The sequence below is a fragment of the Magnolia sinica genome, chromosome 5, assembly GCF_029962835.1.
Source record: "Magnolia sinica isolate HGM2019 chromosome 5, MsV1, whole genome shotgun sequence".
Classification (NCBI taxonomy): Eukaryota; Viridiplantae; Streptophyta; class Magnoliopsida; order Magnoliales; family Magnoliaceae; genus Magnolia; species Magnolia sinica.
This window is the reverse complement of record NC_080577.1, coordinates 4,392,477-4,412,008: the sequence shown is the minus strand read 5'-3', so window position 1 is coordinate 4,412,008 and position 19,532 is coordinate 4,392,477. Positions and strand designations below refer to the sequence as shown.

Below are 19,532 nucleotides of genomic sequence, written 5' to 3'. Positions count from 1 at the left end.
GGATGGTTTAATTTTCTGTTTCTATTTTCCAGGTATGCAAAATCTGAGTGCCTGCGTATGAAGCATCATACGCCGTCGGAGTGACATCTAATTCTCCATTGAAACTCCGTACATGACATGTCCTTTCCAAGGAAAAGGGTATTTTGGTCAGACCTCGTTTCTCCAACCAACCTCTTAAATCCGAAATAAAAAATCATTTTAAAATTCAGAGAACCCTAATTTCCTGAGTAAAAGAACAAGCATTCGTTTTGCACGCGCTGCAAATAAAGATGAATCTTAGTTGACTATACTCGCGCGAGTGCCCCTTTTTCGTACTCGCCCCTTGTCTGCACCAGCTAGGCGGCGGACATGTGAGAGATCACAGCCACTCATCAGACGGAACTGCCGTGGAGACACCTTAAAAGTGGAGTAAAACACCGTATGTGCATACTAGTAAACTAACTGCACGTGGGAAGAACGTGCGTGAGATCCATCCCGTCCATCAGGTGCCTAGAACCCGATAATTATTCGGATCAAAACACCGACGCGGATCGAAAGTTCCTGTTGTCGGAAGTTGTGTGGGGCCCACAGAGATTCCTTTTAACAAATCCAGTCCGTCCATCAGTTCGGCAAGACAACAACAGGACAGGAATCTAAAAATCATGTCCAAAACTCCTGCGGGCCGCATCCAACGAATTAGCAGGGATTGGCGGCTCACCGTTAGAAACTTTGCGGGGCCACAGAAGTTTTTGTATCAGGATGCTACGATTTCCTACAGTTTAATCTGAGTGATAATAACCCTATGAACGGTTTGGATAGCATATAAACATCATGGTTGGCTCCAATAATGTTTTAACATGGACGTTTTTATTACTATTTTCGTGTGGTGTGGTCCACATGAGTTTTGGACCTCTCTGTTTTTTAGAGTGCTGTCCGATTGTGGTCTTGCAAAACTGATGGTCGGAGTGGATTTTTGAGGGGCATCTCTGTGGCCCCACACAGCTTCCGACTGCAGGAACTTCCTGTGCTGCAATCCGCGGCCGATCAAAACCTTAGGAAGAGTTCTGATGGGACTCCCACCGTTGGTTGGTGTGTGGCTCCAGCATGCATGCCATCCAATCCGTTCATCCGACACAAATCACCGGGATGAAAGTGACTTTTGAAAAATCACTCTCTTCGTTAACTCAGGTGGGCCAAACAATGTTTTTGCATGATTTTCATCTGTTTCCTGTGGTGAGGACCATTCGAGTTGGATGAGTGTGACGTTCGGAATCAAAGCGAAAGAAAATTAGGTGGGGCAATTTATGGACGGTGTGGATCTCATGTACATGAAGTATTTCGCCCTCGGAAGCAGTAGGCACGCGTCTGTATGCCTTTTTCGGCTGCTTGTGGCCCCTATATAATTAATTATATACTGATGAGCGGTTTAGATCCCGTGCACGTGTCCCATCTTGTCATCTTTTAAGACGAAAGTCGCAGGGACCATAAAACTGCGGTTAGCATTGAAACCAAAAACAGACTCGCTTTCACTTGGTTGTGGCTACTCGCGGGAGTAGCTATCTGGTACCAAATATGTTCACACGTGTCAGTGGGAACAGTGTGAGTTAGATCAGAACCGCTCATCATGATGGGCTGAGACTGTTCATTCTATCTGCATATAACTAATCTGGTTTTGTTATCATTCGAGGAGCAGGGCTAGGTAATTTCTGGACAATTGATGAAGGGAAGTCATTTCATACTCGGGTGTGATGATTCATACGCCGGCGCTCACAACTTATACGTATGGCAGGCGTTAACTCAAATTAAACCGTCCAAATTGTTATCTCAAAATCAGATTGATCAAGCGATCATGAGACATGATTATTGGTCTTTTTTGTTCGAATCCGGACTGCGTAATGGTTTTCATGTAAACCGTCCAATGAATGACTACAACTCGTCCACTTACGAAACATAAGGAGTGTAATGTTTTTGTTTATGGTCCATCTAAATGGAGACCCACAGTATGAACGGTTAGGTTTGGATTTTTTTATTTTTATTTTTCTAAGATGGCCAGCTTATTTGAACCGTCCATGTGTTTTAAGCTTCAGCAACGGTCCTGACCATCTAATACTTTCTCTTTATTGTTCTAATTTCATTTATGGTCACAGTCGTCCGAACCGTATAGTTCAGATATCGCAACATGCAAGTTTCCAATCATCTGACCACTCTGCGTGTGGGCCCCAGCGGGGATGGACACGCGACCTGAGCATAACGGACGCGGATTTGGTACTACCTCTCCGCCTGTCCCTAGCTAGGAACGGACATGAGATTTGAAGGGTCACCGTGGTGTACGGGTTTTATCTACACCGTCCATCCATTTTTCCGTATCACTTTAAATTAAATTAAAAGAGAAAATGAGGCAGATCCAAGGTTCGAGTGAATCACACCATAGTAAGCAGCAGTGGTAATGACGGAAACGGATTGGCTACTCCCCCTGCCACCAGCCCGGTGGCTGATGGTTAGTGCTTTGTGGGACCTATCATGATGTATGTTTTTACCAATCATTTCAGGTATTGATACCAAAAATGAGAGAGGTATAAATGTCAGGTGGACCACACCTCGGGAAAATAATAGTGACTAGATATCCACCGTTAAAATCCTCTTAAGGCCCACTTTACTGTTTATTTGACATCCAATCTGTTGATTAGGTCATAAATACCCAATCGAAGTGAAAAACAAAGATCAGCTTCATCCAAAACTTTTATGGCCCTCAAAAAAGTTTTTAACGGTCAACGTTCATTCAACACCATTTCCTGTAATGTGGTTCACTTTAGATTGAAGTATACCTCATCTTTAGTTTCGTATGATAAAATGATCTCAGAAAATAGATGGGCAGCATCGATAAACACATATATCATTGTGGATCCCACAGAGCACCAACCACCCGGCATTGGCTGATGGGAGGGGGAGTAGCCAATCCGTTTCCGGTAATGACACCCACCGTTGAAACATTTCTAGGGCCCACCGTAATGGTTATTGCCATCCATCCTGCTCATAAGTTCACATAGACTCGGGTGAAGGAAAAACACAAATATAAGCTCTATCCAAAGCTTCCGTGGCCCCAAATAACAAATTCATCGATAACTGTTTTACCCCTAACGTGTGGTCCACTTGAGGTTTGAAACTCCCTCGATTTTGGGCTTATACCCGAAATTAATACAGCAAAATAAATGGACGGCGTGGATAAAACAAAAACATAACGGTGGCATAGAGGGACAAGCTGAGGTAGTACCGAATCCGGATTCGTTTTTGGGCTTATACCCTTGGAGACCATGTCCGTTCCTAGATAGGGACAAGCTGAGGTAGTACCGAATCCGCGTCTAAGCAAAACGAAGTCATGACATATTGTTGAAATTTTGGACATAGCGATCGATTCGTCGTACATGTATGGCCCACCTGATTTCCTGGCCCATTTTCGGTAGAAGAAACATCAACAGCTGGACCCCACCTAAAGAAAACATCTCACACGAGTGGTTGGGCTGGTGCGAGTTGTCTGACACTCCAGCTGCGGATGACGCTTGATACGCAGGCACTCGGAACCCGTACCAAATTGTACACGTGGTGTAAGTTAACTCGAATTTAATCCGAACTGATAAAGTCGATGTCCCAAAATCACATTCGATGAAAAATCCTAACCGCTGATTCCTGGAGACTTAATTTCTTGAAATAAGATTGTTGGGGACAAAACATACAAGTCCGCAGACTCGGACTAAATGCCTCGGGCCACCAAAGGATGTGTCAAATCCGAGGAGTTATTCGCTAGACCGAGGCAAAGGTTGAGTCGGCCCCGACGGGTCGGTAGGGTCGTCAGTGTCTCGGGCATGCTTCGGGCGGACCTCTTTATCGGATCGACCGTCACAAGATGAAGCCGCACTCCGGATGTCTTGGGATAAGATTCCCGATCCCGAAGCTCACGGGATCGGATGAAGGCATGAGACGGGCACGATCCTGTTTCCGTGATCCCAGGAGAAGATCTCGCGCACAATACCAGGAAGAGAATCCTCGTACGATTAAATGCCCCAGCAGCTATAAAAGAAGGGGGGGCCCTCACCTTGAGAGGTACGAAAACAAATTCCTCCAAAAGACTTTTCAATACTTTAAGACCCCGAGTCCAGGCCTGACTTTGGCATCGGAGGGTCCCCTGCGCTAGCCAGGGTCTCCTTTGTCCTTTTTCTGTGCAGGCATACAAGGATCCAGGAGGACGAACCAGATAATTGCATCAACAAAGATCATTAAATATACTCCATTTATTAACCGTCCAATAAATGGCCACAATCCGATAATCAGATAATCACATTACCGTAATCTTTTTTTCATCATATATCCTAAATGGGACACGTTTGACTGACTTGTACTCCCAATATGCAAATTTTAAGTATTTTCCAAGTGCCTCAGTATCATCCGCCCCACTCTGCCAGAGTATCAAAGCTCCCCTCATTATTTCCCCACCAGAAAACACTTCCGGACCTAAAACCGCTTTTATTAAATACAAAACCGCCTTTCACCACTCTCTCTCACCCGTCCTATTTATATTCTCTTCCACTCTCCAACGTTCCACTCTCTGTCCCTCACTCTCCAATGAAAGGAACCCAGACCAAAACCCTCTTTCCCTTCTTCCTGTGCCTAACCTTCCTCTCGGGCGGATTTTCAAAACCGCTAGATTTCCAAACCCTGGTTTTAACCCCTCTATCAAAACCACCCACCCCAAACCTCGATCTCCCATGGAGCCATTCCGAAGCTTCAACCCTAACCACAGCCACCGAAACTACCCCTCAGAACACCCTCCATTTACGACTCGAGCACGTCGACTCACTCGCCTCGAACTCAACTCCTGACCAGCTCTTCCACCTCAGGCTCCAAAGGGACGCCCTCCGCGTCAAGGCCCTGACCACTCTGGCCGAACAGCCCCACCATCGCGGTAGCGCACGCAACACCACGGCGCACGTTAAGGACTTCAGCAGCTCCGTCATCTCCGGCCTTCCCCAAGGCAGTGGTGAGTACTTCACGCGCCTAGGAGTAGGCACGCCCCCAAAGTACTCATACATGGTGCTTGATACCGGCAGCGATATTGTCTGGCTACAATGCGCCCCTTGCCGGAAATGCTACTCGCAGACCGATCCCGTCTTTGATCCGTCCAAGTCCCGGTCTTTCTCCACCGTCGCCTGCGGCTCCCCGCTCTGCCGGCGCCTCGATGTCTCCGGCTGCGGCCGCCAGAAATCATGCCTCTACCAGGTCTCCTACGGCGACGGATCCTTCACCGTTGGCGAGTTCTCGACCGAAACCCTAACCTTCCGCGGCACAACCGTCGGTAGGGTGGCACTCGGGTGTGGGCACGACAATGAAGGGCTTTTCGTCGGCGCAGCTGGCCTTCTTGGACTCGGCAAGGGCAAGCTCTCCTTCCCTTCCCAGACAGGCCGGCAGTTCGGCCGGAAATTCTCCTACTGCCTCGTTGACCGCACCTCATCAGCGGCGGCGAAACCGTCGTCGGTGATCTTCGGTGAGTCCGCAGTCCCCCGATCGGCGATCTTCACGCCGATGCTGGCGAACCCAAGGCTGGACACCTTCTACTACGTCGGCCTCACCGGGATCTCCGTCGGCGGGGCCCGCGTCCGGGGAATTACGGCATCGAGTTTCCGTCTCGACGCTGCGGGCAACGGCGGGGTGATCGTCGACTCAGGGACTTCGGTGACGCGGCTGGTGCGTCCGGCATACGAAGCGCTGCGGAACGCATTCCGGGCCAGGGCGGTGGGCCTGAAGCCTGCGGCGGGATTCTCCCTTTTCGACACGTGCTACAACCTGGCGGGGCTGAACGTGGTGAAGGTGCCGACGCTTGTGTTGCACTTCGGCCGTGGGTCAGACGTGTCGCTCCCGGCGGCTAATTACCTGATCCCCGTCAGCACCGACGGCATTTTCTGCTTCGCCTTTGCCGGGACGACGAGCGGGCTATCCATCATCGGAAATATACAGCAGCAAGGATTCCGGGTGGTGTTCGACGCAGCGGCGTCGAGGGTGGGTTTCGCTCCGCACGGGTGCGCGTGAGAGGAAGGCTCGCCGCACGTGACAACAAGATAAGAAGAAGAATGTGAAAAAAAAAAGGTTTGGAAGAAATTACAGTGTTTGTTGTTTTCTATAGTAGCTGAATAGGGATTATCTGATGCTGGTTTTCACCCAATAAGGGTAATTTGGGATATTTTTTTATCTGTATTTCTTGTTTTTACTGATCTTAGCTGTGATAAAGTTACTATTGTTTTTCCCGTTCTTGTTTTTGAAATCCTGGAATTGCTTCGGATCCGTACGAGTTGGGGTAGAGCCGTAATAATTGGTCAATTAGAAAAGGATTTGGGTTATGGCCCATCCGTGGTGGGCCCCACCAAATAGACGTTTTAGATCAATTTAAGGTGGGCCATGGGGCATTGTGCCCGTAAATCATATATCATCTATGATACTGTGTCCGATCTGCGGCCCCAGTTGGGTCCCACAATAGATGATGGTTGATGGACGAGATCTAGTGGTCTGTGAAAACAATGGCTCACGTGAAAAAGGTTCGTTTATGAGATGGGATACTCCAATCAATACAATTTTTTATTTTTTATTTATAATGGCTGGTGGATGGCCGAGATGGCATCCTTACAGGTGGCCCACGTGTGATGGACGGGGCTTAGCCCTTGTTTGGATTGGTGGGGAAGTCTGGAAAATCAACTGTTTTCCTCGGATAACAGTATAGGAAAAACGAACCAAACTACGGTAATTGAAATCCTTCTCATATGTGGAAACCATGAGCTGACTCTTGGATATGTTTGCTCAATGGATAGAAAACAAGCACTGGATGGAAAATCGGAATCCAGATGGATAGCCGCTTTCCATATCCCGGTTTCGGAATCTATCGATCCAGATAGCCTTTGGCATTCCTCATTTCTGGAACATACCCCACCTACTTAATACATGCAAACGATGACTCACTTGCATGGTCCTGATTGATGATCTGAACCGTCCATCATCTGTGTACTGTCCATGTTCTGGGTGCTAACCAAGACGGGCTACGTTTGTTGAATTTGACCGTAGATACGTGGAGTTGAATATGGATCAACACTCACATTCTAACTCCACAAATTGATGGCTGAGATCATCCTTTCAGCAGGATTATTGGATCATTGTCTGATATAAAATAGCACTGATTGGATGAACCAATTTCAATCCTCAGATCATTTCTGCAAAAGTAAATTTCATTCTTGCCTTCCAACCAATGATCAGGATCTCACATCTTGAAGATCTCCCGTAAGTGGGACATATACTATGGAGGCCTTCCAGATGAACGGTCCAAGTCATCATGTAACGGTGCAAGAGGGGCACGTACTGGTCTGTTTTAAAAAGAAAGGTATGTAATCCCACACCACACCAGCCCATTTGCAAGAAGGACCCAGCCCTGAAAAGTTATGGGCAATGGCCCATATTACCCCCTTCGAATGGGGCCCAGCCACCACCGTCCGCACTTCATCGCTTCGAGTAAAAAAAGTTCTTAGGAATGTAGCGAAACTTGAAAGGAAAATGCTTGCGTACCTCAACGTACATTAAATCCACCCCGTCTATCTGGTGCATCACCCCTTGTTTAGCTTTGATCCCAAAAACCAGGCTGATCCAACACTTAGGTAGGACACCCCATGAAGTTACAGCTGAAAACCTGTAAGTTCACGTGATATGGCCCATCTGAGTTTTGGAATACTTTGATTTTTTGGCCATTCGTTAATCCTCACGATGAAAATCAGATGAATGCATTGGATGACACATAAACAATACGGTAGGCCCTACACAAAACTAATGGTGATCGTCCGACCCCAAATATTTCCTCGGTGTGGCATACCTGAGTTCTGGATGGTCATGATTTTTTTATTTTCAATGCAATCATTAAGCCGAGTACGTGATGGATGGAGTGGATCTTATGAAAGTTCCACCCACGTGGCTCTCGGTGCTCTTTTCAAATACCCATCTGCACCGCCTATTTAGATTCCCACCACCGCTAATAAAGGAGAGAGACGTTCATGTGCAACTGATTAGGCGACTAATCTACCGTCCAACCAGCCAGATAGTTTCCATCTAATCACGTGTGTACCATGTTCAACCCTTCCAAAAGGTTGACCACGCCTCATCCACTCATCAGGTGGGCCAAACTTGTATTTTTATTATATCAGCGGCTATGTGCTTCTTCTTCTTTTGCTTGTGGCCCAGCTGATGATTCTTCAGGATGCTTTTTCCAACTAATTGGACGGCTCAGATCTTTCAGGCATAGGGCAGGTTGGAAATTATCTGCTGTTTTAACGGTAACATATCTCCGTTGAAAATTAATTGGAGAAATAGGCCCACCGACTGTTAGTGCTCTACCTACGCAAGCTTTTCACGATATCTTACTATATTTACGTGGAGCATTTCATGTTAGCTTTCACATACAACCCTTTCATTCTACCAATGTGTCATATCTGTGGAAAATCTGAACCGTCAAAATGGTTGATCACACTATAAGGACAACCCAACACAAAAATTGGGACAATCCACTAACCAATTAATAGATGAAGTAGAAAAATAGGCCGTCCATTGAATTCAAAGGCCTAGCTACATGATCAATAAACTATGCTAATTTTCAACCAGGATGATCTTTATGGAGCGTCCCACCTTTTCCACGGATCGGATTTTACAAACATGTAACTAGTTTGCAGAAACGAAAGTGTAGCATGTAAAGTTTGCGTATAGTATGTGAACATTTTACCTGAGATTATTCGATCGACGACAAACGTAAACCCCATGAGGGAGTGGACGGTGACGCGGATTGCGTCCTCCCACCCCACCCACCCCCCCCCCCGGTCTTCAGCTGGGAACAGGCAGGAGCTTTGAGTGGCCACCGTTATATATGGGTCTTATCCACACCGTCCATCCATTTATTCATAACATTTTAGGGCATTGGCCCAGAATTTATCTATATAAAATGTTCAAGTGGACCACACCATAGGAAGCAGCGGTGATAATGATTATCACCGTTGAAACATTACTAGGACCCACCGTGATGTTTATTTCTCATCCAAAGTATTCATAAAGTTACAAACTTACATATACCTGGATGAAGATAAAACACAAATATTAGCTCCATTCAAAACTTCTATGGCCCCTGAGAAGTTTTCAACGGTAAGAGTTTAATCCCCATTGTGTAGTCCATTTGAGTCTTGGTTCTGCTCATTTTTGGGTTTATACCCTAAAATGATACGAAAAAATGGATGGACGGTGTGGATAAGACACATACATCACGATGGCCACTCAAAGCTCTTGCCAGTTCCCAACTGGAGACGGGAGGGGGTAGGACGCAATCCGTGTCCGTTTAAGTGACTCCTGTCCTTTTCGATACTCCCTTCCCCATCTATGCATGCACGCTCGAAAGTCTCCCAATATTAAAAGTGATGTTCATGTCCAACCGGTTGTACCATTAATTTACCATCCAACCAGAGAGATTTTCTCATCCTATGATGTTTTATGAAATCCAAACCGTCAACAAGGTTGACCTCACCATTAGTCAACTAATCCATTCATTAGGTGGGCCATATATGTTTTTCGATACTGTATTAGTGGAAATTCATTTTTTTTGGTGTGACTCAGGTGATGAGTGGAGTGAGCTGATTTTTGCACTGGAAGATCCTTTATTGAGGCTAACCTATTGGACGGTTGGATTCCAGGAATGCATAAAAATTTGAAAGTAATCTACTAGTTGGACGGTTATTCACTGTCCATTCGGTTGGATATGAGCGTTACTCGTATTAAAATACGTACAAATCTTGTCTTCTATGTTCTGTAAGATTGTATGATTGGAGTTGTTTGATACTCTCGCTGCAGATGACGCTTGATACGCAGGTAATATGCATTTGTATCCGTGATGCATCTTAACTCAAATTAACCGACTAAATTTCGGTCCGCACTGTTTCTAGGCGACACTACCAAAATCAATTTGGTTGAACGATGGTAATCTCTGATTGGTGGACACTTTTTTGTTGACCAAGGGCCGTTGGATATATTTATTTTCAACCATCTAATAAATGTCCACCGATTGGGTAGTTAGGTCATCAAATCACCGCAATTGTAGGTTCATGATACATCTAAGCTAACGGTTTGGATTTTTATTTTATTTTTTTAATTACTTGTATTTCCACATGCGCAATATCCGAGTAATTTTGTCCTGCCTGCGTATCGTCCATCACACTTTGCCAGAGTATCAAAGCTTATCTCTTGTATTATTGTATGAGAACGTGTTTTCTGACTCACACAAGTGGGGTTGTGGGGCCCACCTCATACACGGACATGCGCGAGCAGATTATTACGTAGGGCCCAAATTGCTGACTCAACTGTTGATTGAGCATAACCGAAAATTTTCAACGGAAGATGATATTATAAATTTCATTTTTCCACTCCCTATATATATTTTAGTTTTGGTCATTCATTTGAAAGCCATTAATTGATGGTTAGGATTGATTGATCATTGTAATTTTGTAGATTGGCTCCGTGAGATGGGGCCCACAATTTGCAAGGTCTGGATATGTAAGAGGGATGGGCCACCACCCTCTTTAAATTGTGTAACGTGCGAGTCTTAACAATAAAACAGGTATTTAGATGATTTCGCAGCGGGAGCTGGTCCACCACATTTGGACGCACGACATTTTCATCATAACGTGTGCCATGCACGTGTCACCTGTGTTATAGTACAAACCAGTCATCCTGTGGGATCCGTGGTTTAGTGGCCACTAATTCAAAATCTTTTTTTATTGTACTAATCCAATCATCTCGTTAGTGGACCTTTTCTCATCAAATGTGAGCGTGTAAGTTGGCCTTTATTGATTGAATGGCTAGGATTGCCCAAATATGCGCGTTTTGGAACATGGCCCATCCACCATATAGTACATATATGCAATTACATAAAGGTTCATTGAAAATTAGAGGTGGGCATCGAGTTGAGTCGAGTCGAATCGAGGTGGGCCAAGCTCGGCTCAGCTTATCCCTGGTTTACTTGATTTCGAGCTCAGCCTCGAGCTCAATATTGAAGCTTGGCTTGTTTGCCAAAGCTGTCGAGTCAAGCTAGTGGTTTGAGTCGAGTCAAATTTACCTCGAGTCAAAGGGTGAGAGAGTAATGAATTTTGTTCTTGATCCTCCTCCATTGATGAAAAATTCAAATATCTTAGAAGAATCAAAGCAAAATCCAATGAAAAAACCAACCAAGCAAAACTTTGAATCAAATGAGAAAACTTATAAGAATCGATCTATTCTTGATCTTCTTCCACCAGCAAAAATTCAAGTACTAAAAAAGAAACAGAGCAAAATACAAATCAGAAATCCCAGTAAAGAGCTCTAACCAATTAGATGATTGGATTTCCTTGAAGCTCTAACAAATCTGAGAAGAACCCATCTTGAATTTCTTAGGTTTCTCACCCAAGAAATAAATCTCAAGAGATTAAAATCATACTATAGTGGAGCTAAAATGAAAACTAGTGGTAGTGGTCTAGGTGAGCGTGTAGCTGACAGCGCGTAGAGAAAGAGAAAGGGAAAGGGGGTGCATGCAGTAGGGTAGAGACTCTAGGGTTTGTTTGTTTTTTTTTTTTAAGTTAAAAGTTAAAACTTATATTAATATAATATATAATATTTAATATATTTATTAATCGAGCCGAGTCGAGCTCGAGTTCGAGCTTCGAGTCGAGTTAAAATGCCCCTTGGTCGAACTCGTCTCAAACTCAACTCAAGTTTCAAGTAATTAGTATGACTCGGCCTGAATCAGCCATTCAAGCTCAGTTAATCCAAGCTGACTCGAGCCAAGTCGAGCAAGTTTTTCGAGCTAGTTGAACTCGGGAACAACCCTATTGAAAATCCCTTGGATTATGAATTTTTCAATTGTGTTTGGCACCCTAGATTCAAAAACCCAGTAATTCAAAAATAATTGGGTATTATTTTTATATGAGTTTGAATTTAATTACTAAATTAACTTTAATATCTTTAATTAATTAGTGTATATATATATGATAATTGATACAATAATTTTAATAAATTTATTAAAATATATACTTTAGCAAAAAATGATAAAATTTCAAGCCTACAAGCATAGGATCACAGCCGATGGACTAAGTAACTGTTTTTAACCATTGATTTACATGGTCAATGTTTGGTCTAATCAAATCATTCTATAAATGCAATTAATAATCTAATTAGTTTGAGATATCATCAACAAATTAACTTGTATACAAAAGATTAGTAACCTAGGAACATATGTTACAAGTGTGACTTTTTGGCCTTCAAATTAAAAAAACAATAATAAAGGAAATGCAAAATTCACAAAAAGTGAGGATTTAAAATCCACTTATTTGAAATTCTATTTAATCGACCCAGCCAAATGATTGCATTACCAAATGAGTAGTCTCATGCCCCCTAGAGGCATTGGATGAATCCATTGTTATACATATATTGTAGAATTGACGGATTATCTATCATTAACAATGGAGATTTAAAATCATAATCTTAAAGTATATTGATTAGGAAAACATTTCGCCGATAAGAATTTTGATCTTCCGCACCTCACGCCTTTAGGAGAACCTTCAATAGAACTAAGGTTTTCTCGCTTGTGTTAATGAGGGACTAAGACATCTGTACATACGAAAGATGACTAGAAGTTTATCCATTGCACTTCTTCCTCTAGGGTCTTCACATAGTAAGTTTTCATATCTAGCTTAATAACTGAGTATAAGGATAACAGTTCAGGCGTCCCGCCCCAAATCTATTTACAAAGATCACGACTAAAGTAAGTCTCACCGAATCACTCAATCTGAATAATCCACCAGTTAGACCTAAACCAATGATCATGTGTGGCCAACTTGATAAGAATCTTACAACCATGTTCTTTGATTATGAGCCACACCATTCCATCTTAACTCATATTTGTACCTCTAGGCATGTCCTCTCCTCAAATATTCATTCTTTGATTTAAAATTTTTAAAAGAAAAGGATGGATTACTGATATCCACACATATGGGACCCATAATGGCATTATATACATAGGAATGCTCACCATTATCACAGGAATTCATGAAAACTTTACAAGAACTCATCTATAAGTGTAAGACCTGTGCCATTCATGTGAGGCATCATCCTTTGAAACTCCTAAAGCGTAACTTTTATCCCGATCCAAAACTTTGGTGGGCCATGGTAAAAAGTAACAGTTTCCTCCCTTGATTTTCCTCTCCTTTAACATGACCCACTAAAGTTTTGACCGTGGTAAAAGTTGGGCCCTCGGAGTTTCATGGGATACTGTTGTATCATGTGGATGGTTCGGATCTTAGACCCATGTCATGGGCGATAAGTTCTTAAATAAGCAATTCCATAATTTTGGGATGCCTCTAAAATCAGCCCAATCCAATTATAAAGTGGACGGCGTATTAGATAATAATGAATAATCATCCAAAAACCTCTGAATTCATCTTATTTTATGGTTGGATTGGACCGACCTCCAGGACTACCGCTTAATCTAGTTGGATGAGTTGAAAGTATGTATACTGCAAATGCAGTGGTGAACCTCACATATAAAAGTGTTGTCGAACAAGCATATCTAAATTGGATCATTCGACATATAGGCATTATGTATAATATGAGTAGGTTCGGCTCCGGGTCCCACCCTCACCCAAATTATTAATCAGGTGAGAAACAGTACATTAACCTGGACCCACACCCACTTAGACACACCTATACCCAACCATGTCGGGCGTGTTCAGGTACCTTCGGGGCCCACCTTCCCATTGCAGCCCCAGCAATTAGGGAGTGGATTAGGTGTTAATTACCCAGAAATACCTTAGTGGGTGTTAACCTTACCGTGTGGGGCCTATCTTTATGAGATTTTTTGTATATCCATGCCGTCCATCTGTTTTTTAAGATCATTTAATGGTTTTTTAAAAAATTTAAGCAGATTACACACCACTGGAAAAAATGGAGAATGACTATTAAAAATTTTTTATAGGCCATGAAAGTTTTGGATCAAGCTTATCTTTATTATTGCCCTTCATGCAGGTCTTTTTGACCTTATCAATGGGTTGGATGGAAAATAAACATTACAAATCATCTTAGGGTGGGCCCTGGGAAGTTTTTAATGGTGGCTCTTCAATCATCACTTTTTCCTGTGGTGTGGTCCACCTGAGATTTAGATATTCTTAATTTTAGGGACCACATCCTAAAATGGTCTGGAAAAACTGATGGACGGCATGGATATACAAAATATCATCAAGGTGAGTCCCACGGTAAAGGGTAACCCCACTAAGGTGTTCCGTCGTAACAACCTAATCCACGCCCGGCTATCAATAGACCTGGCCTGGGTTGGCTATGGCCGGATTTTGAACTATTTGGACCGGGCCTATTCAAAATTTTGATTTTTCCAGACCCGAGCCCGGAAAATTGACAGCCCTAGCTGCAACATGGAAGAAGTTGCCAAAAGCAGGTCCAGACCCGGTCCGCTTGCTCACTGGGATTGAAAATCGGTTCTAAGGTAGCTTATGGGCCTTCTTCATTAAGGCCCAGTTCTGCATATGAGACGTTCGGCCCAAAACTATGGTTGGTGTGGTGGACATACCTGAAGGTCCTGCACTCGATTGCAGTAGGTCCCACCGTAATCCTAAACCAGTCATCACCACCCGGACATTCCCAACCATCCGATCATGGGCCTTCAGCCATCCGTCTTAGCCTTTGGGCCATTCCCGTGAGGTCTTTCTTCCCATTTGGTTAATCTTTGCAAGAGAGGTAGAGCTATAGAGTCCATGCGGTGGGGCCACGTATCAATCGACACCGTTCATCTCAAATGGTTCAATATACACGTCTATCACATGAACGGAGAATGATCACATACGTTCGAATGTATCTGAGTGTCCTCTGTGGGGTCCACTCTAACGAGTCTATCTATGACACACGATTGGGGAATAATTACATACGTTCGAATGCCATGTGAGTTCCCGTATGGTTGAGCTGTGTGGAAGTCACGTGACGTGGCTGGGACATCCAACCCGTCCATCAGAGGGCCACCCATTTACCCTCCATCTTAAGCTTAAAGCCCAAAAGTCAGCCTAATCTAAAACTCAGGTGGGCCAGACCACACTGAGGAAGGAGAGGGAGGCACCCACCAAAGAAATTTTCAGATCGTGTGTGAGGCCCAGCATGCTGTTTATATCCCATCCAATCCAGTCATCAAAATGGCCCCACTAGGATGAAGGGATACGACAAACCATTCCATAATTCGTGTGGGCCATACCACATGTGTGTGGAGTTATAGGCGTAATTTTACATTTTTCTGTGGAGTGACCCACATGAGCTATGAATCAGAACGATTATCGAGATGTACGGTGAACACGAGGCAACGCACCTGATGGACAGTTTGGATCCTACACGCACGTCACATCGGACACCCAGAAGCTCAACTGAACGGAAGTCACGTACGTCCGAACGTATGCAATTACCACCCGCACATGACATTCTGGCACTATTAGATATGAAGGGGGCCACCCCAGAATATTAGATATGAAGGGTTCCGGTACAAAGCCGTTGTTGGGCCCTACCTATCCGGCGGTCCTTTTCGGAAGCGGATTGTGTACTGAGTAACTCAGTACAGTAAGCGTACTGAGTAAACTCTGTGGGCCCTAGTGTCATTCATACATTATATCCACTCCGTTCATCTCTTTTAACACATAATTTTAGGGCTTTACTGAAAAAATGGAGTATATACAAACCTCAAATGGACCACACCACCGGAAACAGTGTGAATTGAACATCTACCGTTGAAAATTTCATGGGGACAACAGAAGTTTTAGATCAAGCTGATATTTGTGTTTTCCCTTCATCCATGTCTTTCCTATCTTATGAACAGGTTGGATGACAAATAAACATCACTGGGGGCCTTAGAAAGTTTTCAACGGTTGAAATCAATATTTCCACTTTTTCCAGTGGTACGGTCCACTTGAACTTTATATATGTATCAATTTTGGGTTGAACCCATAAAATGATCTGGAAAAACGAATGGACGGCGTGGATAAACCACACGCATTCGCGGTGGGCCCAACTGAGTTTACTCAGTACGATAAGAGCGTACTGAGTAACTCAGTACGCAATCCGATTCCGTCCTTTTCCACCTAAGCTGGAACCCAGGGACCACTTCAATTACGTGGACTGATATATACAGGATCCAAAGCTTTAACAAACTCGCACTTTCACGGAATTCTGCACGTGTGAGGCCCGCCGGTTCGGCTATCTAGACCGTACATTTTCTGATAGAATGATTAGTATTTTATAATATTTGAGATTTTGGGACAGACCTATCCACGGTGGAATCTTAGATCAACGGTCTTGATTATGGAAACATGAGTCCCACAGACAAGGAATTGGCAATTTGAGTCTTTGGAAACTCTCCATCTGCGAAGATCCTCCGCTCTCCTCGTTTCTGCTCTCGATGTCCTTGTCTGGTCGGGCACGGATGAGATATTTCCTACTGTACGGCCCATTTATGGCCTACCAGCCATTTTTAGCCCACTTCTTTTTGAAATCGGATTGCGTACTGAGTTACTCAGTACGCTTACTCAGTACGCAATCCCCTTCCCTTCTTTTTTGCTTCCAAGAATACTCTCCTGTGTACGGCCGACTTTTCAAGGGACCAAAACACCCCCGTCATTCATTCCAACCCGATTGGCTGGTGTGCGAAGACGAGCGCTGAGGGTCCTCGATATGGCCCCACAATGATGTATTTATTATATCCACACCGTTCATCCATATTTCGAGATCTTTTCAAAGCATTATCGGAATAAAAAATAAAAAATCATATCCAAAGATCAACTGTACCACACCACAAATAGCAGCCGGAAACTTGATTTTCACTGATAAAAATTTCATAGGGCCCACCATAACATATATTTTCCATCCAATCTATTCATAAGGTCACAAAGACCTGGATGAACCTATTGGTTTAAAACTTCTGTGACCCCTGAAAGGATTTCAATGGTAGACGTTCAATCCTCCACTGCCTTTTACGGTGTGGTCCACTTGATAGCTAGATCTGTCTTATTTTTCGTCTCAAGCCTTAATATGAGTTTGCCAAATAGATGGAAGGTTTGGATATAACACATACATCATAATGGGACCATAGAAAGTAGTAGGATTACAATGGAAAAAAAAAGGAAAAAAACGAAAAAATCCTGCCTGGCCAACCTGACTCGCTGTCCCACCTGTCTACTTAGATAATAATAATAATAATTTACGAGGAGAACTTTTTCTCCCCTACATTTATTTCTAACACATAGTTATATATATATAAGCATATAAAAATAAAAATTAAAAAAAAATCTCTTTTTTTATTCATTTCTCTTTATTCGTTAATAAACATATCTCTTAAGCCAGAATGAGTTACTTCATGTAACATAAAGGATTTTGGGTAGCAGATGACACTTTAGCTAACCAACTTATTTTTCAATATTTCATCATGCCAATGGTTGAAAATCCATTTCATTCACTTCGTAGTCAATTTCAATCAATTCGCGATCAATTTCATTTACTTCATTCACTTCGCGATCAATTTCAATCAGTTCGCGGTGAATTTTATTCATTTCATTTCACGGTCAATACCATGCATTTCACAGTCAATTCCTTTCACATTCATGGTCAATTCACTTTACTTCATGGTCAATTTTGGTAATTCCCCTTCACTTCATGGTCAATTCCATACATTTCACGGTCAATTTCCTTTACTTCACGATCAATTCAATGTATTTCACAGTCAATTCGCTTCACTTCACGGTCATTCCCAGCGATTCCGTGTTGAATCATGATCATTTCCACGCATTTCACAGTCAATTCCCTTCACTTCACGGTCATTTCCACGCATTTCACGGTCAATTCGCTTCACTTCACGGTCATTTCCATACATTTCACGGTCATTCCTAGCGATTCCATGTTGATTCACGGTCATTACCACGCATTTCACGGTCAATTCCCTTCACTTCATGGTCATTTCCACGCATTTCATGGTCAATTCGCTTCACGTCATGGTCATTTTTGTGCATTTCACGGTCAATTCACTTCACTTCACGGTCATTTCCATGCATTTCACGGTCATTCCTGGCGATTCCGTGTTGATTCATAATCATTTCCACGCATTTCATAGTCAATTCGCTTCACTTCACGGTCATTTCCATGCATTTCACGGTCATTCCTGGCGATTCCGTGTTGATTCATAATCATTTCCACGCATTTCACAGTCAATTCGCTTCACTTCACGGTCATTTCCATGCATTTCACGGTCATTCCCGGCGATTCCGTGTTGATTCATGGTCATTTCCACCCATTTCACGATCAATTCCCTTCACTTACGGTCATTTCCATGCATTTCACGGTCAATTCGCTTCACTTCACGGTCATTCCCATGCATTTCATGGTCATCCCGGTGATTCCGTGTTGATTCACGGTCATTTCCACGCATTTCACGATCAATTCCCTTCACTTCACGATCACTTCCACACATTTCATGGTCAATTCGCTTCAATTCACGATCATTTCCATGCATTTCATGGTCATTCTCAGCGATTCCGTGTTGATTTACGGTCATTTCTACGCATTTCACGATCAATTCCCTTCACTTCACAGTCACTTCCAAGCATTTCACGGTCAATTCGCTTCACGTCACAGTCATTTTCATGCATTTCATGGTCAATTCGCTTCACTTCACAATCATTTCTATGCATTTCACAGTCATTCCCGGTGATTCCATGTTGATTCACGGTCATTTCCACACATTTCACGGTCAATTACCTTCACTTCACGGTCATTTCCATGCATTTCACGGTCAATTCGCTTCACTTCACAATCATTTCCATGCATTTCACGGTCATTCTTGGTGATTCCGTGTTGATTCACGGTCCTTTCCATATATTTCACGGTCAATTCCCTTCACTTCACAATCATTCCCACGCATTTCACGGTCAATTCGCTTCACTTCACGATCCTTTCCATGCATTTCATGGTCATTCCTGGTGATTCCATGTTGATGCACGGTCATTTCCACACATTTCACGGTTAATTCCCTTCACTTCATGGTCATTTTCACGCATTTCACGGTCAATTCGCTTCACTTCATAGTCATTTCCATACATTTCGCGGTTATTCCCGACGATTTCGTGTTAATTCACGGTAATTTTCACGCATTTCAAGGTCAATCTCCTGCACTTCACGGTCATTTCCACGCATTTCATGGTCAATTCGCTTCACGTCACCGTCATTTTCATGCATTTCACGGTCAATTCGCTTCACTTCACGGTCATTTCCATGCATTTCACGGTCATTCCCGGCAATTCTGTGTTGATTCACGGTCAATTCAATGCATTTCACAGTCAATTCCTTTCATTTCATGGTCATTTCCACGCATTTCACGATCAATTCGCTTCACTTCACTGTCATTTTCATGCATTTCACGGTCATTTCCATGCATT

At 43.4% G+C, this 19,532-nt stretch overlaps 1 protein-coding gene across 1 annotated transcript; it reads left to right on the top strand.

The window, feature by feature from the left end:
* The first annotated feature begins 4,502 nt into the window (after positions 1–4,502).
* LOC131245191 (aspartyl protease family protein 2) lies at positions 4,503–6,272 on the top strand. Its single transcript, XM_058244470.1, has one exon. The coding sequence runs from the start codon at positions 4,597–4,599 to the stop codon at positions 6,055–6,057; it is 1,461 nt and encodes a 486-aa protein (XP_058100453.1). The 5' UTR covers positions 4,503–4,596; the 3' UTR covers positions 6,058–6,272.
* The last annotated feature ends 13,260 nt before the right edge of the window (positions 6,273–19,532 follow it).